This window comes from Sturnus vulgaris, chromosome Z, assembly GCF_052056855.1.
Source record: "Sturnus vulgaris isolate bStuVul1 chromosome Z, bStuVul1.hap1, whole genome shotgun sequence".
NCBI lineage: Eukaryota > Metazoa > Chordata > Aves > Passeriformes > Sturnidae > Sturnus > Sturnus vulgaris.
The window spans coordinates 37,370,932-37,398,184 of NC_142283.1; the positions used below are offsets into that span (position 1 = coordinate 37,370,932).

Consider the following 27,253-nt stretch of genomic DNA (forward strand, 5'->3'; position numbering starts at 1 on the left):
AGGCTACTACATACGGTGTTATATTGTATGCTATCTTTCCAAACAGGTCTGGAAAAAAACTGTCATCCTCTTATTACTATTCACTAGAAGACCTGCTTATCATTACTAATTTTGTTTCTGGTGTCTTCTGAAGGGAACTTCTGCAGTTAGAGCTAGCACTCAATCAAAATCTAGATCTGAGCCTCTTCAGTTTCTAAAATGCATAAATAAAATCTAGATGCAAATTATGGACCTGGCTCACTATTTAAAAAAAATATTTAGTGGTCTTGCTATTAGTATTTGACAAAAATTAAAGTCAGTGTGTATTTCATTCATTTCAAATTCAGTGGTGTTTTGAGTCCTCATATAAACCTGATATTAACTTACACACTAACAGAAAAATTAGTTCAGTTCCAAATACTCTCACAGTTCAGGTCAAGCACATCTGGCCATGGTATGCATGAGAAATTTCACCATTTTTTGTGCTAAAAAGTGGCCAGGTGGGAAGCAGAGACAGAATGGACACACAGTGATGGGTAATTTCATTATTATTCACTAACTCAGGGACTGTATCTTTAAATTAGAAATCATGAGGAAATTGCTTTTGGTGACCTCTACAAAACAGGAGGTCTATGTCAGTCTGTACAGGATGCATACGTACGTCCTTGTCTGTTGTATACCTCCCCTGACATTATAACCTGAACACTGGAAAACAGTGCAGGATGCCACAGGATTTGCTTGTTCAAATCTGATGCTGTACTTCAGGGTTTTGCAAAGTTGCCTTGTGCAGGGCTTCTTTTTTCTACTGTCGTGCACCCCACAGTATCACTTCTGCTAAGAAGGAGACTTGCTGGCATTTCTGCAAATAAACTGGATGCATTTCTCTCACGCATTTCTATAATTTCCCTAGATTTTGCCTAATTTGGGAAGGAGGTTTGCATACTGTAATCATAAATCAGGTTTGTATACTGTAATCATAAAGCCTGAGCCCTTACCTTCTAAAGTATGAAACTTGCCCTTCATATTACTCTGAGATCACCACACCAAAATTACAAGCAAACTAAATAGGCATCTCCGGGAGATGACAAAGAAAATACACTTTAAGATGCAAGTTCGTTGTCAACAGGAGCACTCACTAGTCAGTAATTTACAGAAATCAAAGGATATTTGGTCAGCCTGCAGGTGTTTTAGACTGAACCATACAGAGAAGCCACTGTGTCTCAGCCAAACCTATTTGGCATTCCCTTCCCCTATCATGGCAGATAACTCTTTCAGCTTTTTTTTTTTTTTCACTAAAATTAAGATATCAAATTGTTTTGCTCATGCTGGTACACAAAATACTTGTGCTTACACTTAGCTCTGGGTAAGTCATGGCCAGCAGGATTAGTCCAAGGAACACCCTTAATTTGGACATGCAAACACAAACTGATACACAGGAGATTCGTCCTGACCTTCATGAAACACATTTTACTGTGAGGGTGTCTGAGCACCGGCACAGGTTGCCCAGGGAGGTTGCAGAATCTCCATCCTTTAAGATACTCAAAAGCTGTCTGGACATGCTTCTGGGCTCCAGGTGATCTTGCTTGAAATGGGGGATTGGATCCTATGACCTTCAGATATCCCTTCCAACTTCGGCCATTCTGTGATTCGGAGGGCCTGGCTGTGCTAGCATATTGATTTCGCTCACTAACAGAATGTCTTCTGTTTGACTAGCGTGACCTTGGGTCTGTCTGCACATCTCGGTGGAGAAAGTCCTTTTTTCTGCCATTGTAAACCACTTCCAGCTGCAAACAGAGTGTCCCCATAAATAGATTTCTTTAAAGCATCTGCTTGACACAGCACAACTAATCAACTCTTATGAAAGAAGGTGCAGAAAAATCAAGATTAAGCAAAGATAAGGATGTAATTACTCTTTTTCAGGGTGTCTTCTTATCCTGCTTCCCATCTGCTGTCAAGAAAAGAACGAGTGAGGGATGACTGCAGGGAATAAGTGTTCTTGCCAGTGAATGCTAAAGCAGCAATGCTAGGCTGTGCAACAGCAGGAGCTTCCTATATATGTGGTAGTTTCCTATCACTCATCTTATTGGAAGACATGACACTGTGCTTTTCTCCCCTTTCTAAAGAACTTGGCCGTGGTGAAAGCAAAGACTAAATAAAATTTGAAAATTTTATTTTTTAAAAGTAGGGTGAGACCTACTTTCCTTGGAGAAAGTAAATTATGTGTAACCAAGGGCAGGAGAGAGACTAACTGTTCTCAGGTACCTGGGTCTATCTGCTTCCCACTCTGCAGCAGACCAAATATAACCCTGCCTTTGGAGACAGTGGTTGGAGCTACCATGAAGAAGACAATTCAGTCCTCAGAGGCACAATATTAGCAATCCCAATTCCTGTGTCCAGGTAGGACCATGGACACGACCCTGTCCATCTCCCTGTCTTCCTCAAAGCTCACAAAGCACAGGGAGGGACCTACTAGGAATGAGAGATTAACTGCTTAAGAAAGAGTCAGACCAAAGTCCTGTCCAGGCACAGTTACCTGTGACTCACTGTCTAGTTGTCACTTTACATACGATTTGTCCCCCAGCTAACAACTAGAGGCATTACATCTAGGAGGATGCAATGAGGGAAGCCGAACTCTTCCTAGAGGTCCCCACTGAGCTCTTCATTCAGTCACCTTTTTCCTTAGCTGAAGGTGCAGAGGCAAGCTGTGCACTTATCTTTGCATCTTTCTAGGAGAAACTGCCAAATAGCAGCAATGGCTTTTGTTTCCTTCACCTGAGACTTCACTCAGACAGCCTTCCTGCTCAGCACAAAGTCCAGTCCATCAGTGTCATCTTCACTCAGTTACCTGGAGTTTTGAGAAGCAGCAGGCTACATTTAAAGATTGGAAACAGGTTAGAGTAGCAATTAGTCAGGACTGAGCTTTGGAGCTTCCAGGAAAACACCTGGATAGTGACACTTCATCAGCTGTAGAAAAGCTATTAATCCAACTTTGACCTTATGGTAGGAACAGTGGGTAGGTGTCTAGCATTCATGTTACTATCCAAAGAATTCTGGGAGGGAAAATATATTTCAAATCAGAGTCACCTACCTCTCATGTGATTATCTGGAGTAAAACAAGGCTTCTTTCCCCTTAGGGTCCTGCTAAACACAGGAAACAAAAGTCTTTGCTACCACAGGGCTGCTTGTATGATAACTTCTTTTCCAGTTTGCACTTTAGAAGCAGTAGGCAGCAATTATATCTACTCTTTGTTTATTGTCAGTTTAATTTCTCTTGTCTACTGAAGACTTCTGTGGCAGAAAAAAAGCTGAGACTACAGGAGGTGCAGAAAAAACAGCTCTAGCAGGTGAGGAACCTGTGAATTCACCTGGTGTGTCTCCTAGTTTGGTCACAAGCTCTCAAACTCTGTGTAGGAAACATCCTGCCAGACTGACAGACTGAGAAGGTGCAGATAAAACAGATCCCTTTTTGTCTTGAGTCATTACCCAAATGAACTGGAATTACTTCAAAAACTCCTTGCTTCCCTTTTGGGGTGGCTTTCCCTGAATACTGGAATGATTGGTCTACTGCTGCTAATACTTACAGGCAGTGAATTTCCAATTCTTGTAAATATTTCCTGGAAATACAGAGTACACAGTACAGAGACACAGAGTACAAATAAATTTGCATAGATATAAGTGACTGTGCAGATTGATCAAAACTGATTTTCAGGGGATGGGAGGTAAGGCCCTCACTACAGTGTAAATATGACACATCTGACCCAGACTTTCACACTGGAAATGCTAATGCCTATTGCCATTGTTGGGATAAAAGCTAAGCTTGTGAACCAGACCAATGAGAAAAAAAAATTTGTCAACTATGGGCAATAGTAGAAACTAAGTGAAGGCAAAGCAGTCAAAGCAGTGCCTTTCACAAGATACCTTCAGTAAACATGCAGTACTTGAAACTCAGATGGGCTCACTTTCATTCAACTAGCAGCTAGAGTCATAACTGCAAGAGTGAGGAACAAAAGCAAAAGAAAATAAGAGGATGAACTCACTTAATGACTTACTCCCTGTGAATTATTTATTTGGCTCAAAAAATAGCCACAGTTTTTGCTGCACAAGGGGAAATTCCAAAGTCATTCCACAAAAGCTGCTTACTAATTCCTCGATGAAGATGGAGCTGGAAGTGAGAGGGTAAAATTCAGAGCCAGTGTAGACTGCTTAACACACCTGAGGTGAAATGCTGAGTTAAGCAAATTTTGCCATCAGCCTCAGAGACATTATTTCCCTTCCAGTTCAGCAGTGATCACAGCTGTCTAATAAACAACCGGTGTTCACGTATTGTAGGCAAATATGTCAATTTTTATACTTGTCTTTCCAAAGCCAAGGCTGATATCTTCACACAGCTGCCTGTGCATATGTACCCTCTGTGTGATGCTAATGGTGTCTGCAAAATGTACTGGTGTATTAGAGCCTGATCCTGCAGAGCCCTGTGGTCCGATTCAACAGAGCATTTAAACAAGTGCTACATTTGTGCATCCAAGTTGCCAACGTGGAGCAGGTATTTTGGTACTTAATTGGACCACAGTGAAGAGACCACTGCCTTGTAAAATAAACTCTGAGAGGCTGTATTTTTTAATTGGCAAAAGGAACATATTTGTGGTAACTTTGAAACAACAGGACCAAATCTTTGAAGTCTTAGGACAAGCAAACATAATAGAGTTTAGCTTAATTTTTATTAAGCAGAAACCAGGAATCATTCCAACTGACACTTTAGAGGATGTGCCAGAAACACATAGTAATGATAATGTATGCTGTAAGGTTAAAAAATAAAAGTAAATATAACATGCTACTCAGTCTTCTCTTTTCAAAGATTAATCTCACATCCAACTCTTCCAGATTATAGTTGAGATAATCCAATTAGTATAAAAGGAATCAGGGTAGATATTGTTATTGTAAATATTATCATTATTATTCTAAACAATAAAGCTTTTCTTATAACCAGAGACCATAGAGGGATGAAGAACAGTGCTGCTCAATCAGTGTAATAAGAAGCCCAGTTTTTCTGCTTGCTGTGAATACACAGTATCAAAGGATAAAACAGCCTCTTGAAAGTTAACACACGGAAGTTCACTGCTTAGGAACAAAGGGATAGACTCCACAGTCGGGCTCTGTATCCACTGCATTGTTTACATGAGGAAAGCTTCAGTCAACTTACCAACTACCTTAAGTCATCATGCTTAATATTTCCTTTAAATCCTTTAGTCCTACTAAAGGATCCTAGTGATTGACTATATTATTGCCTTGGTTTTGCATGGTCTGGTTTTTAGAATGAGGGGGCCACAGAGGTGGCTTCTGTGAGCAGCCACAGGAGGTTTCCACCATGTCCAGCAGAGCCAATCCCTGATGGCTCTGAAAATGGACACGCTGCTGGCCAAGGCTGGCCAACTAGAGATGTTGGTAATGCCTCTGTGATAACAAATTTAAGATCAAAACAAAGGGACACACAGAGTTTTTCCCTAGCCAGAGAAGAGGAGGTGAGAACATGTGAGGGAAACAATATGGAGACACCAAGGTCAGTGGAGAAGGAGGGAGGGCAGTGTTCCAGGGGCCACAGCTGAAATTCCTCTGCAGGTTCTGGTGAGACCATGGTGAAGCAGCTGAGCCCCTGCAGGCCATGGGGATCCACAGGAGATGCAGAGATCCACCCACAGTCCTTGGGAACCATGGGGGATGCAGAGATCCACCCACAGGCCATGGGGATCCATGGGGGATGCAGAGATCCACCCACAGCCCTTGGGATCCATGGGGGATGCAGAGATCCACCCATAGCCCATGGAGGTGCCCATGCTGGAGCTGGTGGATGCCAGGAGGATGCTGTGATCCAGTGTGACACCCAGTGGAGAGAGGGCCCTGCTTCCAGGCTGGAGCAGCCTGTCCTTGGAGGACTGCACCCTGTGGAAGACTGACCCAAACCACAGCAGCTTTGCGAGGACTGCTGCTCCTGAGATTTGGAGCCACACTGGAGAAGTTCACAGAGAACTGTCTCCTGTGGGAGGGATCCCACGGTCTCACAGGGGAATGACTTCTCTGCCTGTGCAGTGGAAGAAAACCTCAGGTGATGAACTGACCAAAGCCCCATACCCTGTCTCCCTGTGCTGTCGGTGGGAAGAAGGGAGTGGTTGGGGGAAGAAAAGTTGTTTTTAAGGCCTTATTTTACTTCTCATTATCCTCCTCTGATTTTGTTAGTAATAAACTCACTTGGTATCTCTAAGTCGAGCCTGTTTTGCCCTTGGAATGTTTTCTCCCGGTCCTTATCTCAACTCAGGAACCCTTCGTTAATTTTTTCTCTCCTCTGTCCAGCTGTAGCAGAGGAGCGAGTGCGCGGCTCTCGTGGGTGCCTGGCATGTGGCCAGTGTCAAACCACAACAAATATCTGCAGTGAAAATAGGATTGTGTTCTCCATGTGTTTACTCCTTTCAACTGCACACTGCCTGCAGCCTTTTCCAGCAGAAATAATACCCTAGATTTAGCGAGAATCTCACCTTTTCTTTTTGATTCTCTTTTTGTTGTCTCTTAGACAAGAAAACAGTTTTGATATCTCTCTGTCTTACTTTAAGTACCACAAATTTTAGACTGCTTTAATGCATCAGGTCTTATGTTTATGGGATCACACTAGAAGCCCAGCTTTTCTCATAATGCAAATGTCTTCAAAACAGTCTAGGAAAGGTCAAAAGTAGAAGATAGTTACAAAAAATTAAATATTTTTATATTGAGTTATATTTTTTTTCCTGAGAACTACCTCAAAATCTTTGAACATCCGAAATAGAAAAATGGCATTTGCCCAAGGAAGTTTAGTAATAGTGTCTTTAATATGAAACCCAGCACAAGGCGTGTTACTGTGGTAGGCTTACTGACCATCATACCTGTGTCAACATGAAACATGTCAGCAAGCAAGGTGGCAAAAGCCCTAATCTGTTCATGTAGCTAATCCTGAAAAGAGAGCTAAACTGGGTCCTCCTGATATCTTCTCAAGTGTGCTCAGGGCTTGGGCAGGTGCACAGATTTGGACGCATTTAAAATTTTACTATCAGTATGCATTCATCTTCTTTTCTGCAAGGATTGGTAAAAACTGTGTCTTTGTCTCAGAATGTTACTTTTTAAGACTAGTGAAGAAGAGCTTTTTGTTCAGGTTCCTGTAAAATTCCTCCTGTGCTGCATCTTAACTATACAACACAGTTGTCCCAAGCTTTGCCAAGTATTTTACAGTAATCAAATTCTGGTGTTATAGAAAACTACTCCATACTCTGCAGATCTGTGTTATTCACAGCTTGCTGTTTGCAGTGTTGAAAGAGCAGTTTATTACCCCCAAGTTCACAATAAATCTTCTTTGGTGCTATAACAATCAACAGTATCATGCTATCAGAAGAACTTTTGACTAAAGCTATAATCACTTGTCTTCTCTATGTAGACATTTTTCATTTTTAGGACGGTCTTAAAACATGTGATGGGTTAAAAAAAGTTTTGCTTCCTCCTTATTGTATCCTCCAAAGGCTTTTCTGGAAAACACAGGGAGATTTGCTTGCCAGAGTGTCTTTCATTAACAGATGTGTCTCTGAGCTGCACCTTCAACACCAAGCTATGAATTATAACTTGAATAGCAGTGGCTCCAAACGGAACAAAAATTTTAACAAAAATGCCTGCAGGGATGTAGCAAATGCTTTAGTTTAAGATTTAGTTATTGCTGTTCATGGTATTCTGCTGCATTGCAACCCAGTTTCAAATTAGACGAAATGTAAGGAATTACAAAAGATGGAATACTAGGTCATATTCATAGACAATATTAAGACAGTTTCAGCCTAGAAATTACATAAACTAGAAATGTGTTAGTCATCTATAGGCATTTGAAGTGGAAAAAGTGCTAAAAGATGCTGATGATGTTCAAAAACAAGGGAAGTGAGAGTCTGACAGTGTGGGTCTATTTCTGTTAAGAGTTATTGGTAGTCAAAGGACATGGCATGGTCAAGGCAGGCCCGATCTAGTAACTCTGTTTATTTACAAATCATACTTTTGTTGCTAAATGCAATTAAGGCCTATAAGGCACAACATGTTTCTTGGACAGACAAAGTTAAAGAATTCAGATTTAGAGAGCTGAAACAATATCATGAGAAAAGTAATGTTGTCAAGAGAATAAAAACTCTACATTGATTCTAGAGGCTTTATTTCAAAACTGTAGCAATGGTGTTGATGATGAACAAACCAAAGCAAAGGGATAGAATTTTCAGGAAGTTTCTTTTCTATATTTCTGTTTCCTTCATTATTCTTCCATTCAGCAGAATGCTTTTGACTCATTCCCCTGAGTAGAACTAATCATCAAGACAATTAAAGCATGAGACTTCTTCTCAAAACATGATACTGGCTATCTTTTGTTCCTTTAAGTATGGGATTCCAACATGCCAGGTTTTCTCATCTAAGTATCAGGAGTGTTCCATGTTTTTTCTTTATACCAGATCCTTACACTTTTATTTTCAGTGGGAACACAGGCCATTTTGATTTAAAAGCCTCTGTCAAAAGTAATTAGACTATTTTCTCGACACTAAGTTTGTTATTTGAGACTGCCAAAGGTGCTCATCCTTGGATACCACAGCAAGTTTCACTAAAAAAGCCAAGTCATTCAGCAAAAAGAACTGTCAGTATTAGTAGTTCAGTTTCTTAAACACAAGCAACACAATTCCCCAGGTGCTCCCCAGCACAATAGGAAAAGAGGAACTGGCTGAGGTGTATCAAACCAAGAGAGCTGCTCTGGGGAGGTGAGAGAAGAGAGGCTGAGAACAACTAGCCAAAAACTCTATTTTAAGTATCTGTTTCAGTACCACAGGTGGTACATTAACTCCTAGACTCCCTGATTCTCACAATTACACATGGATATTCCTTCTTGAGACTTTAGCTCTCCTGGCAACACCCTATGTTGTTCAACAGGTAGTTAGAAGTCACCCTTTAAGCTGAGAGCAAGTTCACAAGCAGTGCCGCCAGAGGTCAGTCCAGATTTTTTTCCTAACAAGATTTATGTTAATATATGCTCCTTACCATTACAGCCAAGCACTTCAGAAACAAAAATGAAAGCAATATGCTTTCCTCTTCTAAGTGATAGTAACTGACCCGTCCTGGAGAGCAGGGGGAACCTGTAGTGCAGAGAAATGCAATAGCAGATGTCGAATCCCCAGTTAGCTGGCTCTTTGAGCTAGGCCATGCTGCTCTCACTGGGTCTCTTCTTATACACCTCATGTCTTGAACACTAACATTCTATTTCAAATAGTTGATGGGCAGTTTTTGTCATAACTTATTTGCTTAAGTTCTCCAGGGTGTTTAAACACTGAGTTTCCTGACATGCAGATACAAAAAAGTAGTCTCTACAAAAAAGTTTTTCTTCATGACTCAAGAAGTACCATTCTCTTTGACTATGTGTAACTTCAAGAGATCCATAAACCACTAAAGACCTTGAAAGAGAAAAGACCACAGGAATTTCAAGGGGCAGGTTGCACCTGGTGAAATTTTCTTGCAAAAGCCGTAGATTCAAAGCATAGTAACTTCTCTTTTCTTAATTTTACTCTTGTACCCTCACCAACATCATTCCCCCCAAGTCTTCCATAATTCATTGGGTTTCAGAACGAATGACAAAAAAGGTACAACAACAGAACAATGGCAGGAGACAAACATCAGTAACCTTTACAGCTGTGGAGAAGGCAAAAGAGGACAATCTGGTCTTAAAGATAGGGTCTACAGAGAGCATTTATGTCACTCAAGTGTTGTGGCAAGGCTCTGAACCAAAAGTAAACATCCTGAAAAATTCAAAATGCTGAAACAAAATCAAGTGTTACATCTCAACAAATATATGCTTTGAGCATTTCATAGTGTCACTCTTTTTTCTTGAGGTAATAGCTGGATGAATCACAGAATGTCTCAAGCTTAAAGGGGCCTATAAGGATCTTTAAGTTCAGCGCCCTGCTTCTTGCAGGACCATCTAAAGCTAAATCATATGACTAAAAGCATCATTCAGACACTCCTTGAACTCTGCCAGTCTTGGTTCTGTGACCACTTACTTACTTTGGGAGCCTGTTCCAGTGATCAATCACCCTTTCCATGAAGAAACTTTTCCAAATGTTCAGTCTGAACCTGCCTGACACAGCTTCATTCCTTTTCTTTGTTTCCTACCACTGGTCACCAGAGAGAAGAGAACAGCAATTTGCCTCCCATTGCTCCCCTTGAAGTAGTTGCAGACTGTGATGGGGTTACTCCCCAGCCTTCTCTTCTTCAAGCTGAGGAAAGCAGGTGATTTCAACTTTTTCTCATATATTTTGCGCTTGAAATCTTTCACCATCTTAGTTACTCTCCTCTGGACACACTCCAGTAGTTTGATGCCCTCCTTATGTTGTGGCACCCAAAACTGCCCCCAGCACTCGAGGCGAGGCTGCCCCAGTTCAGAGCAGAGCAGGACAATCCCCTCCCTTGTCTGGCTGTGATGCTGCACCTGATGCACCCTAGGACAGAGCTGGCCCTCCTGGCTGCCAGGGCACTGCTGACTCAACCTGTCATCAACACAAAGAGATCTTTCTGCAGAGCTGCTTTGCAACCTCTTATCCTCCAGTTTGTACATACAACCAAGATTATTAATTCCAGGTAGAGAATACAATTGCTCTTATTAAATTTTGTATGGTTGGTGATTGCCCAGCCCTCTAGTCTATCCAGATCTCTGTGTACAGCCACTCTACATTCAGTGGAGTCTATAGCTGCTCTTAGTTTAGTATCATAGACAAAAAAATGTACATTTGATTTCTGTGTTCTGAGTATAAAAACATTGAAGAGTACTGGTCCTAAAACTGATTGCTGGGGAATAGCACTAGTGACTGGACAACAACCTGATGTAACCCCACACAACTCTGAGCCAGTCCCATCAGTAAATTGTTTACTCAACATATTATGGACTTGTCTAGCTGTGTGTTAAGCATTATATCCAGAAGGATATTGTGAGAGTCAGCATCAAAAATTTTGCTGAAATCCACAAGCCCCAGATCTACTGGCTTCCTGAGATCAACCAGTGGCTTCCCTGGTGTGAACTCTCACTGGCTATGACCAATGACTGTGCTGTTTCTTAAGGGTTTTCCAACTAACCCCAGAATAACCTTCTCTATAATCCTTCACCAGGCAGCGAAGTGAGACTGACAGGCTGGTAATTACCAGGGTGTTCCTTCTTTCCCTTCTTGAAACTAGGCGGTTTGCCAGCTTCCAGTCAACTGGGACCTCTCCAGACTCCCAAGTCACTTGAAAAATAATAGAGAGAGGTCCTACAATGACATTGGTCAGCACTTTTGGTACCCGAGATGAATCCCATTAGGCCCCATAGATTTATGCACAGCCAACTGGACCAGCATGTCTTGAACAAACTAAGGGTCAGTTGGAAGATTATCATCCCCCAAAGACACAGTCTTTCAACACACGGCTCCAGGTCTCCCAGAGCCCATAATCAGTGTTGAAGACAGAGGCAAAGAAGGTATTAAAAATCTCTGCTGTGTGTATGTCCCTACTTGTGAGGAGACTGACCTCATCAAGCAAAAGATGAGTGTTATCTCTAATCTTTTGTTGTTAAAATGTTTTAAAAAGCCTTTTTGTTTGTCATTTACAATGCTGTCCAGATTGAAGTCTAATAGAGTTTTGCCCCCATGAATTTTCTCCCTATAATGGTGAAGATCTGAACAGACCAGATAGTCCCTAAGCCTTGTCCCAGAGATCTCAAGATGCAAAATTCTACTGGGAAAATAAGAGAATGTAAAAAGTGCCCTTTTAAATCATCAATTGACATCTTCCTCTAACAGAAAGTTATTATATCATCTTTAGCCCATTACAGAAACAGTAGACTGAACTTCTCACAACTCTTGTTTCCAGTCACTCAGTTCATTTGTACCTCTTCTCTGAAATCTCTCAAATTGTCTAATTTTCTAGTGTTCATACACACACACAAAATAGATACATGCAAGATGAAACCCTGATATTTATGGATAAGAAGACCCCAAACCAGTAAGCGTTCAAAAGAATGTCCTTTTAGTTCCTGCACCCAAGAAGGCTCTAGTCTTTGCAGGTATTCGTAAACTGTGATTTCTTTCCACAAATGCTGTTTACACATTACTCCAAATCCTACTCTTATGTCATAAGATATACTCCTTGTTTGAAAAGCTATGACTTGAATCTGACTATATAAAATTTGCATTGTTTAGCAGTATCCAACTTAAAAAGATTTCAAGGCCATGCTGTACCAATAATTTCTTCTAGTCCTTAACAGTCCCAAACACTTTTATGGTTTCTTCCAGATTCCTATTTCAGAATACCAAACCAACACCTACTTCTGAATCCACAAAGCTCAGCATGCTATTTTATGATGATTCTAATATGATTTCAAACATTCTGGTTACAGCATGTAGGTAGTAAAGACTGCATGGGTACAAAAGTAAAACTTGTATAGTTCACCTTTAAACCAAGCCAGATTCTCATAATTTCTAGTGTGATCTCTCTGTGCAAATTGCCTGGATACACTTTGGTAATTTTTCTTTGAATCTGAAAATGAACTGCAAGAAATTTTAGAAGTTCTCAGAGTAACATACCTCTGTGTGCAACTGTGGCTTAAGCAGACACTGACGACGCAAAGGTCCATGATTCAAATTTCATTGTAACAATGACAGTATTATGTAAATGCTCCCCCACCCCAAATTCCTCCACCACTCACCAGCACGTTCTTACAGGTAACAGGTGAATGAAATTCCATTGGCAAGTAAGCACACACATCTCTGTCACCAAAGAAACTTCAGAAAAATTTTTTCTTTGGGTGGATGAAGACAGACTGTTGACTTTCCGGGACAATAAAGACTTCAGCTTACTAAAACTAAAGGCCTATCTGACCTACACTTGAGGAAAGAAATGCAGTATGTTACACTAAGGCAGACACTATCCTCAAAGCAGAAAAAACAAGGCTATTTTACTCTCCTCGAGAAAAATACCGGATTTGTAAGAGAGCAACGAACTGTCACAAAATATATGAAAAGAAACTAGAATATATGAGAGGAATAACCTTGAAAATTGCAATCTTAAAAAGACAAGCGAACACAAAATTTGCAATACTGGTCTTGAGTTACAGACAACCTCTCCTATATGCAAAGAGAAACTAAGGTTATCAAACATCTGCCTGCACAGTAGAGATTCTAGCTATCAATAACTATTTTTCTTCTGCATAAATAAAAGCTCGACATCTATTTTTCCTGCTTCTACTGATACCTCTTATGTCAGTGTTTCAGTAAATGCATTGTATTTTATAAATTTTTTATCTTTATAATTTATGTTTTGCCTATGCTAACCAACATAGGGAAGCTAAAGCATTTTTAATGCCATCATCTGCATAGTTCTCTCCATAGTTACATGAATTGTTATCATTATCTGCTAGCCAGGTTACTAAACATTACGTAGCATTTTGAATAATAAATTGCCACTTTGCAATGTATATTAAAAATAAAAAGCTGTTTTAAGCTTCAACATTTTGCTAGTGAAAAAAAAAAAAAACCCATGAAATGAAATGTGCCTGTAAATGTGGAAACATGATCTTTTCAGTAAAAGCCATGAAAAAAAACAAAACTGAAAGGTAGTGGAGATACACCATCATTTTAAAGTTCATCTGCTACTAAGCCATTGCAGCAGATTCATTTGTTGAGAGAAACTGTAAAGAGAATAAACTTAATTTAAGAGTGAAAAAAGGTGGCCACAACTGGACCATGGTCAGGAAAGTCTTCTTAATGTACAAAGCAATGCTTAAAAGTTAGTATCGAAGGGATTTATTAAATCAATACCACAATACAGCAGTCAATATTTATTCTGTATTATTAAAGCAAATATTGAATTTCTTGAGAGATGCAGAAATAGCAAATATCTCCAAACAAATGAAGTTTTAATGAAAAGTACAGGTTTTTTATCACTATCTTTTTTCATTTATAAATGTCTACTACACGTAATTATCTTAAAATGTCAGTTTAAGAAACACTGGCAACTCTGAGGTATGGAATAAACTCCCTCTGCCAGTAACAGTGAGAGTAAAAGATGACAACAGATTTTTTTACTTGAGAGGTCTCCTGGGACCCAGAGTTAGGAAAGGATGTGTAGTTAAGATAGCATTAGACCACAAATATCACTTTGCATTAGAATTTAAATCTCAAAGTCAGTGGATATAATTAGAAGCATCAGTGATTAAAATCACTATAGCAAATCACCAGCAGGACAAAAGTATCAATCCTGACTGCACCTGTAAAGAGATTACACATTATTTAATATCTGGACAACATTTTCAGAAGCAAGTAGAAAATTTGCCTCCTAGAAGAGAAATTATATATGAAAAGAAGTGCAAATTGAAAAGTAAAAGCATGACCAGTTATGGTTAAAAAGCTGAAAAAGGTTAAAATTTTTTAGTATTTGTAAAATTTTTTAGTACTTCTATTTCGTTGGGTTCCTTCCTCTTCATCTTCTCATGATGTCTCTAGATACAAACCTAACTGAGTGTTTCTCTTGACCTTCATAACTTGTCAATAAAGTAAGACATTTTCACAGACAGAGCAGAACATCCCGTCCTGCCAAAAGAAAATCCCAAGTAAATTAAAGGATTGAAAATGTGGCTCCAAGCCAGAGACAAAACCCTTATTTACCACAATTGGACAAAAAACTCACTCCAGCTGAACAGAGATACTCAAGCACAGCATCTATCAAGCCACTGCATGCTTTTTCTGTGCATTGGAAAGAAAGAAAGAAATGTTTTGATACTCTTTTTAGCTTTACGTGGTTTCTGGTGTTATTGAAGATATATCCACAGTCACTGAAGGGTGGGGAGAAAGTTGTGTCTCCTACAAGGTTCTCTATGACACAGCACATCTTGCTGAAGAAGACAACGTCACAAGTCCAGTACTAGCTACTCACCAGAAAACTATGTGAATCACATGTGTTGTAGCAATAAATCACCTGAAAGTCAACATATAAATAATAATATTATGGTGCACACCCGGTGGACCTGAAGACCACTCCTGATCTTCATTCTTTTAGCAAAAATCCAACAGATTTTCAAAGACACATATGAATCACTCATCCTCTTCCACCTACAACTTCTTAACAAGAAACTGGGCAAACTAAAAAGGCTCAAATGCCCAGGTATGGCTATACCCATTCAGCAGTCTTAAAGCTTCCAGAAAAAATCTTTGGAAAAAATAACTGGAAAAGCTATTTTCTTCTGTGTTGTGTGTCAAGGATGTATTTTTGTTCTCAAATGTTGGGGTTTTTTGCTAAGATTTATACCTACTTAAATTCACCCCCAGGATCTTTTGAAATATGTATTTACCAGCTTGATACCAGTGCCTTAATCTTCAGCAAAAGATCCAATCATTTCTTGTATTAGTTTTCTTATCTAACTGTGATTTTGAAAAAAATATTAATCACCGAAGAGTTTACAACTTCAAGCTTATCAAAAATCTGGAAAACACTCCCTAAGTAAACTTCCTGATGTTTTATTTTGTTTTTAATTCAAGCTAAATAAGAAAATAAATCCCAAAAGGGCTTGAGCATCCACTACAGTCATTTCCCCCTGTACTCATTTCCATTGTAATCTTCAGGTCACTCCTAATGAAAAGGTTTCAAATTTCTAGTAAAAAAAATTTGCATTTCATTATTATTCCATCTTATCTTGATTACTATTGAAGCATTACTACACTTCTTAAGGATTCATTTTGAAATGTGCATGAAGTGGACCAAAACATCTGATCTAAAAGTGAGTACATATACATACTGAAACTTCCAGCTATGCAATTTACCAGATGTCAGGGGAGAAATATTATTTCAGAATATTCACTGAAATATCCCAAACCACTTTCCAGTGCAATTTAGGCTGAACTAGAACAATAGCTTCAGGGGCTGTTCTTGTGTCAGTGAAAGTCAATGCAAGTTTTGCTGCTTAGTTCAGTACTGAAACACACTCTAATGTAAATTGGAATTTTGGATACTTCAAAAAAATGTATCAGAGAACCAATTTAGCCCAAAATGTTTAGGATCTCCTTGCTTATAGTGCTTGAGGTTTTTGACCACACAATCAACGCATCTAATAAAAAACATTAGTTAAAACTTTCCCTACTTCATATAGGGTTCAGCAAAACATTTAGGTAAAAAAACAAAAGAAAGGATAGGAGTTCTCTCTGATTAAGTTTAAACATGTGTGACCTGCAAGGGACCACTGACAACAGCCAGCTGTCATAAATAAACAAATGAACAGTGTTCATAAACTTCTGTTCTTGGCCAGTGATGCAAAGAGATCAGATCTTGCCAAAGGTCCCCAGGGGCCCTTGCCTCCTCGCTGCGGCTGAAGCAGCTGTGGCAAACCTTTTGTTTTCAGCACTGCAGCTCAAACAGCAGGCACTGCAGTGTTAATCTCCACCATCTGTAGGAAAGCATGTGTTGAAAACTAGCAATAATATGATACCACTATTATTCTGCCACCAACAGCAGAAATAAAACTCTTTAGCACATTGTGAAACAATGCCTGTTCAACAGCACAACCTTCCTCTACTCAGCTTGCTCTCCTTCATCTCAAAAACACTGTCAAAAGCTGATAGTAATGTAGAAAGAAGGAAGCAGGAACTGCAGTTGCTTCACTATCACACACAAAATGGAAGAAGCCGCCCACCTCTAGGACAAAGGAAGCAACACACACCAATAAGATACTTTGCAGGAACCACAAGCTTTATTTTGTACCAATTGTTTGTTCACAGAATGTGCAGTACTGGATTCTTAAGCATGAATACTTGAGAGCAGCTGGTCATAAAACTCTGTATTTCAAAATAATTTTTAAAAAAAGATCACTATAAACATAAATGCTGTTTTTAAAAAGCATTTTAAGAATAATTTTATCTGCCAGCTCGTTCTTTGAGAATGGTAGATGATGGTAGATGATGTTCATTGATGGAGGAAATCAAAATATATTTGCTGTCTGGGATTGACATATTTTCCATGGTTATACAAATTTCCGTAGAGAAGAAGTACAGCAGAATCCGTTCTCCAGCAGCCTTGCACAGTGAACTAGCAAACATGAAAGCTGAGAAGAAAGAAGAATGCAGTCCCCATGTATATATCCTGCCCTCACAAGAAAGACTGAATGTTTTGGACAGCTGTACCAAAACCTAATTGAGTTCCTATTCACCTGTTATGAATCAGATTCCCTTCCTCTGCTCAGCTCCCAAATGTTCTTCCACACAAAGACAGTACAAACAAGTACATAGAGATATCAGCTAAAAAACTGACAACTGTTCTTGTCAGAAAGCAGGTGGATTATAAATTAATTTTGACTGTTACTGTAATAGACTTGATAGCAGGATAAAGAGAAGATCTGGTACTATGAAGAGATTAGGGCTTTTTAAATGTTCTTTTTTGAACTGTTTTTAAAAATCAGCATTAGAAAATTTTCAAAATCTATAGAAATATATGCACTAATTATACTGGATGTTACAAGTTTTTATTTCATCAGGAATTTATGTCATTGTCAGAGTATTTTTGAATCTTCCTTATATGTTCCTGTAGACTGCTTCTTCCCTGCAAGCAAGAAAATCCATTTGAAATACAGAAGTATACAGCATCCCCCAAATGCAGTACTTTCCAAACTCCTTCTGACTCACCTGCTGATCTCCTGCATGGACACGCATGATGTGATCTGACAGCTTGTGTAGTTTCAACTTTCCCTTTCATTTTCCCAGAGTATGCATATATTTTTCAAGATAGAACGTGGAAGTTTTTCTGAGTCATAAATTGCTACTCAGAAACCTTAGCCTGAATGCTGGTTTTGGAGCAATTTGTGCTATCAGTTGCTACCTTTTCTCAATAGCTACAGGACCTTCACATACAGAGTCAGCTTTTCTGTCTGTCATCCAGAACAAACTGATATACTTAGCCAACAGTCTCATTTAAAATCTAGGACTTGGTAAAGTCAGAATAGATTTTACAATAGTTTCACATTCATAGTTTTAGTTTCAACTTGGTGATAACATACATCATGCAAGCCTGCTTAAAATGTTCATTAGGGAGCTCACGCATAAATTGCTAAATTAAGCACAGAGCTTCAGGGAAGATGCTGGAGACTATTTGTCCACACAGCAACAGATTTGTCTTCCACAGTATGCTCTACCCATTGGCAAACGGATATACCAGTTAACTAAAGTATTTTAAGAATGAAAGTGCTGGTGTGCATGACTCACATTTTATTAAGGTAATGACCATAATGCATTCTATTTAGATATGTATCTCATTGCTGAAAATGATCTTGGCATGAGACCAGCAATATACCTATGATATTCCAGAGCATTACACAATCTTTTGTCCTATTTGTGGACAGAAGAAATGTTCACAATCAAATTAATAATTATCCCTGCTACCAGAATGCAATCAAAACACATCACTAAAAAGGCACAAAAGTGAAATCCTTAGCAAATTATAGGAAAGGGAAACGGTTATCAGGTTGCCTGAAAATAATTATTTATTTCATGGTTCTCGAATTTCATTTTCCTGCAAATACTAAAATCATCCCATTTCAGATGGGATACATTTTAGATGTATTTTAAATTGCATCTTGCAAAGCAGATATTCTGATGTATTTCAGCCAATATTTTGGATGAAAACCATCCATACTTGCAATTGTTGCTGCTGCTGGCAATGCACACCGAAGAACCTGTGCAGCCTGACTGGCACAAAGGACAAACAGAGGCAAGTTCTGCTCACATTCCTCACACAAGTTCTTCCTGTCAAAACATTGACCTCCGAAGTGCGTGTGTGCACCAAGAAGGTAAGGTCATGCAGCCTTTGTATCTCTAGCACACAAATAGAAAGAGTAGTGTGTGTGGGAGGTGGGAGAAAGCTGCACCCTCCTGGCAATGCAAGGTCCCCGTCACAACAGAGACTTTACAAGGACCAGAGGCAGTATCAGAAATCCTACCGGCTTCAGGGGTGCAGGACTGGGCCCCAGACAAGCAGGAAAGGTAAGTGCTCACATTAAAGGAGCGCTCTAGCATCTCAAGAATTTGGCTGTTAGGATGATAGGCAGATTGGAAAGGCAGCAAATTTCAGCCTGCAGAGGCCAGGTGGAAACATCATCCTCTAACTTGGCAGAGCCAGTGGCAAGGCAGCTAAAATCCCTGCAAACAAGAGGGGGAAAAAGGAGAAACCCCCCACAATTCAAGCAGCTGTCGCAGTAGCAACACAAATTAAATCCCAAAAGGATCACTCAGGCAGGCTGTTTCATTATGATCAATTGTCCAGACCTACAGCAGTCTACTTATCCCAAAAAGAAATATTATCCAAGAAACACAAAGAAATAATTTCAGATTCTGAACTGAGGCTAATCGTTTTCAGATTACAAAAACAGAACCCTCTTGCTAACTACAAAATAACAGACTAATTTGAAGAGATATCAGTCCTGCCTCCACCACATATACCTATACATGGACAGTTTCAATATAAATATTTATTCTGAACACATACGTACACATAGAATCTATTTCTGCTTATATCATGTTCTAAACATAGAATTTATACAGCTTTAAATACCTACATATATGAGAATGAAAGATAAATTCCTTCGCTCTAGGCAGCTTCAATTCCACAAAACATGCCTATGAACTCTAAAAACAATACTTCCAGATAGTGTCACATTTTTACTTTCAAGAGATACATTAATCCATCTGAGCTAGCCTCAAACTGATGTTTATAGAGAAAATCATTTAAAATGAACTATTGAAAGGGTTTATTTTCAGTAGTGCTTGGAAAATATATCAACCATAAGTACAAAGGAGAGTCAAGTATTAAAACGATTCTTCAAATTTGGGCATTCCCCTGAATTTCAGTGCAGTTTTGAAAATGACAGTAAAACCAAGTCACTATTCAAAAAGCCAGCCGAAAACATGTTCAGAGGTTAGAATAAACTTTTGTATTCCTTCCCTATCTATATGATTATAAACATCTGTACATCAGGAAGAAATGTGACTGCTAAGCAAACCGAAATTATTTAACACACAAATCCAAAGGCTGAATTGCTACAAAGGAAGCCTGACACATCCCCCAGAAATGCCTGTGTGCAATCTACCGAATAAAGACAAAAATAGACTCCTTGGTGCAGGCAAACAGCAAGTCAACTATTTTTAACTCGGGTCTTCAAATGCATTTTTAAGTTGCTTACATTTAAAAGCAAACATTAAGCAGTTTGACTTGAAGAATATGCATGAAAAATACTTTTCAAATCTTCTGTATTTCACATACTTATAACATGTATTTGCTTTAATTGCTTTGTTAATCAGATTAAGTAGATTTTAGGCACCCTGCTCAGTACATTTAAACAAACGTTTGTCAGTAGAAACGGGTTTTTTCAGAATAAATTTGTGCCTACATAAATACAAATAGGATATTACTAGTCTCATTATATTGCTTTGTGACAGCCTCAAGAAATGACAAAAGAGTTAAAGTGCCTGCCTGTGGTCAACACACACACACACACACACACACCCTGGCTTGCCAATTGGTCACATCTTCAATTGTGTAAGGAAAGAGCCATCTCTGTCCACCAGGAATGCAAAGCTGGATCATTCAAATACATGGGATACTTAACTTTTGCCCATTATATTTTCGCTGAAGACTGTGAAACTCATGGCAGGAGGTGACAGGGTACTTGTAATGTAAACATCTGTACTGCACAGCAAGCATGACTTGTAATCTTGTGTACTTGAACAAGTATACCACTATTCCTTTATATCACAGCCCACTTCTGCCAGCTGTGGGCCAGTGCTCTCCTGCCCCTTCTGCAGCTGCAGCATGGGAAGCATTTGACAGGCCTGCAGAATTTATGAGAGGACACATGGGTACAGCATGAGCAACAAGTACTGTTAGGCTGAGTGCCCCACTTCGTCTTCTGCACAGAGTTGAGGAAAGCCAGCTGAATGCCTCTGCTGAGGTTCTGTTTCCCAGTTAATCTGCTTCTACTTAGATGTCATGTATTTCTTGTCACTAGTCAGACAAGCAGGCCAGCATGGAAGCCCCTAGAATTATTTGCATGATTAATCATGTCAACAAAACACCTACAAACCTAAGCCTTCAGGAATTATGCCTCTGCCTTCAAAACACTGGAGAAAATTTATGCCTATGGTGAGGTCTGCTTAAAGCCAGCAGAAGTGCTTATACAAGGCAAAATGGAAAGAAAAGTTACGAATGTGAGGCAGATCATGACTTTCTTAAATTGTCCTCTTTTTCTCTCCCACAGTCTAAAGAGAAGCAATCAACATCTCAGTGGGAAGAGGAGTAACATTTTCTTCAAAGTAAACTAAAAAAAAAAAATACTATTCTCATGTCAGTAACAAATTTAGAAATTCATCTAGTGTCATTGATCAGAAAAGCAGAGGCCAAAGTTAGGAAGTGTGAGATAGGACTTACAAGATGGGACACATCAGCAAGTGAAATACAGATTCCATTGAATCACAAAGGGTAGGTGCTGAAGGCAGCCTAAATTTTACAGGCTGTGACTCTCTCAAACTCAAGATTTTCACAGGCTCCCATTTAGACAGGCCTGAATGCCTGTGGCAGCTTTCAGTCTACAGAGAGACCTCAACTAAGCTGCCTGATTATACAATAGCCTCATGACCACACAATTTAACTCCTCTCAAGCCTTTGGCTGGTAACACCTGTAGTAAACAGTACTGATTACCTTTTAAACAGGCATAATCCTTTCACTTAAAAAAAAAAAAAAAGTCTTTCAACTGCTATGCATTTACAGCAAAATGCTTGAAGAGTTCAGTTTCCACTAAGCCCAAGGGAGTATCCAGGACCTAAGACCTGTGGATAACTGAATGCAAAGCATTGCTTCCTCACACCTACACACACACTTATAATAGCTCTGAGAAATCACGGTTTTTAAAGAATCAAAGATGAACACAATACCAAAAATGCAACAGTGTGTTCATTGTTTATGCAAATGAAGAATATTTGTTGTAAGAAATGCTGCAGGATAACAAAGGAGGAGAATGTTTAGCTGCTACAGGAAAGAGAAGCTGAATATTGGCTACAAGAAGGAAAGACTTGAAAAGAAGTGTATTGTTACTTCTTTTACACTGAGAGAAGTTTGCACACTAAGAAATGTATTTCCTCATAGTAGTAAGGACATATCGTTTCCCAACAATCAGTACCAGTCATGATGTGACTTAAGACCACGAAAATATAAGAATAATGTAGCTAAATTTTGGCTGACCTCAAATTCATTTAAGCTAATGCATAGCAAAAACTGAGTCTATGTTTCCATTTGCAGAACTGCAGGGTGCCAAGGAGCTACTTTATCTTGTCTGCTGCAAACAGATGTTGAGCCGATAGCGTCTAGATTTGCAAACCGAAAACACCACCAGCTCTGGACCGCTGCCCCGCGCTGTGTTAGTGTCACCCTATGGTCCACCCGACTACTGACGGTCTCATCTGCCGGCTGCCTTCTGCCATCACCGTATCACAAACCCTGTGGGAGCACCACGCAGGGTCCGGCCAGGTATTTTCATACGCAGAGCAGCGACCGTGCCTCTCCGCCGAGACAGCACGGGCAGCACACCGCAAGGCAGGCAGCCAGGGAAAGAAAGCAAAGCCTACTCCTTCCCCGCGCGTCTCCGCGCCCGGCGGGGCCGGGGGCCGCGCCCGCCCGGCAGCGCTCAGCACCGCGGACAGCGCCCCGCGGGGACCCGCCGCTGCCGGGACACGGCGGGACACGGCGGGACACGGCGGGACACGGCGGGACACGCCACCGCGGGCCGGGCCGGGGAGCGGCCTGGCCCGCCGGGAGCGCGCACACCCTCACACACACACACACATGCACACACACAGAGCACACACCCCCACCCACCCACGCATGCACACACACACACTCACACTCGCAGCACCGCGGCGCCGCCGTCACTCACCACATCCTCCGCAGGGCGCCCCGACGCCGCCGCCGCCGCCGCCCGCCGCCCCCGGCGCCGCGGACGCCCCTCGCAGCACGGCGGCGGTGGCGCCGGGCGGCCGCGGCTCCATGCGGAGGGCAGCGGCGGCGGCTCGCCTGCCCCGGCCGCCCCGCGGAAGCCGCCGCCGCCGCGCAGCTCCAGAGCGGGAGGGCGGAGAGCCGCGGCCACATGGTGCTGCCCGCCGCCCCGCCCGCCGCCCGCCCCCTGCGCACTGCGCCGCCCCCCGCGCACCGCCGGGGCTCCGCGCCCCAGCCGAGAGCTGCCCCGGGCTCCGCACCGGGGACCGCGGCCCTTCGGCCGCCCTCCTGCGTCTTTCACCCGGTTTCTGTCGCGTCTGTTGTGTGCCATGCATGTCGCATGATACTTTCGCTAATCGAAGTGCATGGTGTTGCTCACGGGTGCAATAACCCGGGGTAGATCACACGTTTCCCAACGAGTTCCTCACGGAGAAAAACGCATGAGTTGTGCCTGATCGGGGCTCAGACTTGAGCAGGGGTCTTGCACTCACGTAAAGCACACACACAGAGCAAGAACTCCTGTCTCTGCATAGCTTCTTGGGTAAGGGGACACGGTAGGCATGCAACAGTAAAAACGCAAACTGCAAGATTCTGTCTTGGAAGAGCTCGCTCTAGCATCTAGATTTCTCATTTTTAAATTAAACCTCCATCTACTGGCTCATAGATTCCTCCCTACTTCACAGGTGGGCCAACCTAACTCTTCTTCTGTTTTCTCTGGGCTATGAAGTCAGGAAGATGGCCAAGAATGGAGAACCTTCAGCCTCACTGGGCGTCCCTGTCCAGGCCCTAAGCACCCTCCCAGAAAAGATGGGTATCTTCTAATCTTCTCTGAGAGCTCAATATTGCAGTGATTGTTGCCTTTGGTCTCCTCCCTGAGAGGAGTCTATTATTTCAGTGCTCTGCCACAAAAGATCTGTTGACAGCCAGAAAAACTTCTTTCACTCTCAAGCTGAAAAAAACCACTTCTTGCCTTGCCACCCCTCCTGCCCTGTGCCATCCTCCAGCCTCCTCTGCATCTGTTGCCTCCACCCCACCAAACTTGCTGCACAGGCTCAGTGTCTTTTTTGAGATGAACTGGGGAACCCAAACGAAACCTGACAAATGCTGATGCTCAGCTTCAGACGGTTCTCATTAGCCCATTTCTCTGGCTTGTCAAGGTCCCTCTATAGACCAGCCCTCTTCTCCAGCGCATCTGACATCCCCCTCAGTCTGGGAGCATCTGCAAACTTGCTGAGGACACATTCTGTCCCATCATACAGGTCATTAATAAACACATAACACACTTTTGGCCACAGTGTAAGTATTTCAGAGGGATATGACCAGTGACCAGTACCATGCTAGACTTTATATTGCTTTTCAACACGCTTGGACCCCATGCTCTTGCCAATTTTCCAAGCAGGTTTTAGGCCAATTATCCAGTGCATATACTTCCCATGCTCACTTGCCAGTTTTTACTGTATATGAGATCGAATCTAAAATCGACAGTGCAGGTGGACAGCTTTGACCAGTGGAACATTACAATCAGCTATATGGGTATCTGAACTCACAGTACAAGAAGAAATCTCTTGCCTCTTCCCTAGTACATGCACTTTAGTATCAGGCCCCTGAGTAAGTCCTTAGCAATGAAAATGAAGGGAAAAAACAAAGAACAATTTTTTAAAAATGTTGAAGAGAATACTGATTACTTCAATGCATCCCTAATTTGAGCAGTGCCTAACAAAGAGATCTGATTTGCACTGAAATCTGTGATTGGAACTCAGATATTTCTAGACAGTACAGCTTGCTGATAATTTTTGGCTTTCTGAAAAGCAATGCATTGAAAACTTCCCTTTGAATCATTTAATCTCCCCCCTAGCAAGCAGGCCATCCTAACTGACCACTGGCCAATGACCTAAATTCACCCTTATTATGTGATCAGACTTCTTGATTCTAATATCCAGTTTTCTTGAGATTCACATGTCTCACCTTGTCATTTTAATAACAGAACTAAAGTTTACACTTATTTAACAACAGCAGGAAGTGACCCCTTTTATTAGAAAATGTGGCTTTTCTTTTTTTTTTCATACATATCTGCATTTTAAAGATAAAATGAAAAATAATTTCTCTCCTTAATGCCAGTGTGGGTTCACTAATTCAATTCAGATCATCCATCACTAAGCTTGTGTTAACAGTTGCTATCTAAGTAATTGCTATTCTGGGGAAAAGTCTCAGTTTAGGAAAGCTCTTCAATGTACGTTTATAGTTAAACATGTTCTTATACCTGCAAATTTTCAACAAAACTCTGCAGCCTGTACTTTAGCATGTGCTTAAGCATCTTCCTCCCTCAAGGTCTTATTCTGGAGGAAAAAACAAACAGCAAGGCTACATTTGATTTTGCAGGCATAGTTAACAAGACTAACCAGAAAGAATGGGGAAAAAATTTCCATTTGTAGCATGATTACAAAGACAGTGAATTCCGTGCCCCTATCACATCTGTGCAGCAAGAAGAATGGATCATGTTAGTGGATCTTACTGTGGCTTTTATGAAATCTCCACATAGCTTCACTCAGCAAAATTGAAGCAAATACTCAGTACAGCTTCCAAGGCTTCAGTACATGTATAGTTCATCTCTGGTTCACAGAATCACAGAAGAAGCTGAGTTGGAAGGGACCCATGAGGATCACCAAGTCCAATTTCTGGCCCTGAAGAGGACTCCCCAAGAATCACACCATGTGCCTCAGAGAATTCTCTTCTTGAACTCTATCAAGCTTGATGCTGTGACCACTGACCTGAGGAGCCTGTTCTAATAGAAGAACCTTTTTCTAATATCCAATATAAACCTCTCCTGACACAACTTCAGTCCATTCCCTCAGGTCCTGTCACTGGGTGCCAGAGAGGAGAGCTCAGTGCTTGTCCCTCTTCTTCTCCTCACAAGGAACTTGTAACTGCAATGAGATCTCCCCTCAGTCTCCTCTTCCCCAGGCTGAACAGACCAAGAGACCTCAGCCACTCCTCATAAGGCTTCCCCTCAAGGCCCTTCACCATATTTTGCTCTCCTTTGGATAATCTCTAAGCTAAGAGTTCAATAACTTTCTTATATTGTGGCACCCAAAACTGCCCCCAGCACTGGAGGTGAGGCTGCCCCAGTGCAGAGCAAGGCAGGACAATCCCCTCCCTTGCCCGGCTGGTGATGCTGTGCCTGATGCACCCCAGGACAGGGTTGGCCCTCCTGGCTGCCAGAGCACTGCTGACTCATGGTCAACTTGTCACGGATCAGGATCCCTAGGTCCCTTTCTGTGGCACTGCTTGTTGACAAGGAAGCCACAGCTTTTGTGTTGGCTCTAGCAGTACAACTCAGCAAGCCGTTTGCTTGATCAGCAATGGTGAGCAGATAACAATAAGCAGATCCTGACAAAGCCTCTTGTATCTTAAGGGTTTTATGAAGAGCTGTTAAGACTTCTGCATCATTAAACAGATTTATGCTTAGAACAAGTTTGAAATTTCAAAATACCGTGTAACTCATGTAAGTGTGTGCTGACAGAATAGATCAGACAAACTCCAGACAAAGACATGCATCAAACTACTGTCTTACTTCCATTTCTACATATCAGGCCTACTACAGAGAAGAATGTCTGTATTTTACTAGCAGCTCTTTGTAATTCATGCTGGCCACCACCAAAGATTGTCCAGTCACCCCCACAAGAAGCTGTGTCAGCACTGGTAGATTGTGGGACTTCCATTCCTCCTGCCCTTTTGTAGGATCTATGGACAACTCATGAAGGGGCCAAACAGAAAGAGGAGAAGTTGAGCAGGTGCTGTCTTGTGTCTCTCTGTAAGCCTTGGTGACAGTAGCTTTGGATGCTGCACCAGCAGCAGTGAGAATTCTTGCCATGCTGTATCCTGACTCAGAAAAGCTGCCTAGTCCTTATGGACAGCTGCTTTCAGTGAAAGGGGAAAATATGCTGATTCTTAGAGATTCTCAGTGTCTGGAGGAACTGAACTATCACCCTATTCAGCCTCCTTCAAGCTGGAATTTTTCGATTCTCCCAGTAGCAGACCTAAAGAAGACTTAAGTCCCTAAGATCTGAATTATTTGCTTCTTTTTTTTGACCACTGCCCACTATCTTCATCAGACTTACAGAAAGTGGGACCATTAGACCATCTTCACACCTACCAAAAAGAAAAAAAAAAAGGTGATTTAATTTCAACTCTATGTGGTTAACA

The 27,253-nt window shown here is 41.2% G+C and overlaps 1 protein-coding gene across 4 annotated transcripts in view; it reads right to left on the minus strand.

Moving 5' to 3' along the window:
* NRG1 (neuregulin 1) overlaps positions 1 to 23,028 on the minus strand; it is a 456,687-nt gene extending 433,659 nt beyond the window's left edge. For 2 of the 4 annotated variants that reach the window (XM_088157370.1, XM_088157368.1), the window contains exon 1: positions 22,992 to 23,028. Coding sequence is in view for 2 of the 4 variants with exons in the window: in XM_088157369.1 (XP_088013495.1) it covers positions 22,992 to 22,996 (5 nt within the window). In the remaining 2 variants the exon portion in view is untranslated. The remainder of the gene's footprint in view (positions 1 to 22,991) is intronic. The other 2 variants (XM_088157369.1, XM_088157367.1) reach the window with 1 other exon arrangement.
* Positions 23,029 to 27,253: the final 4,225 nt, after the last annotated feature.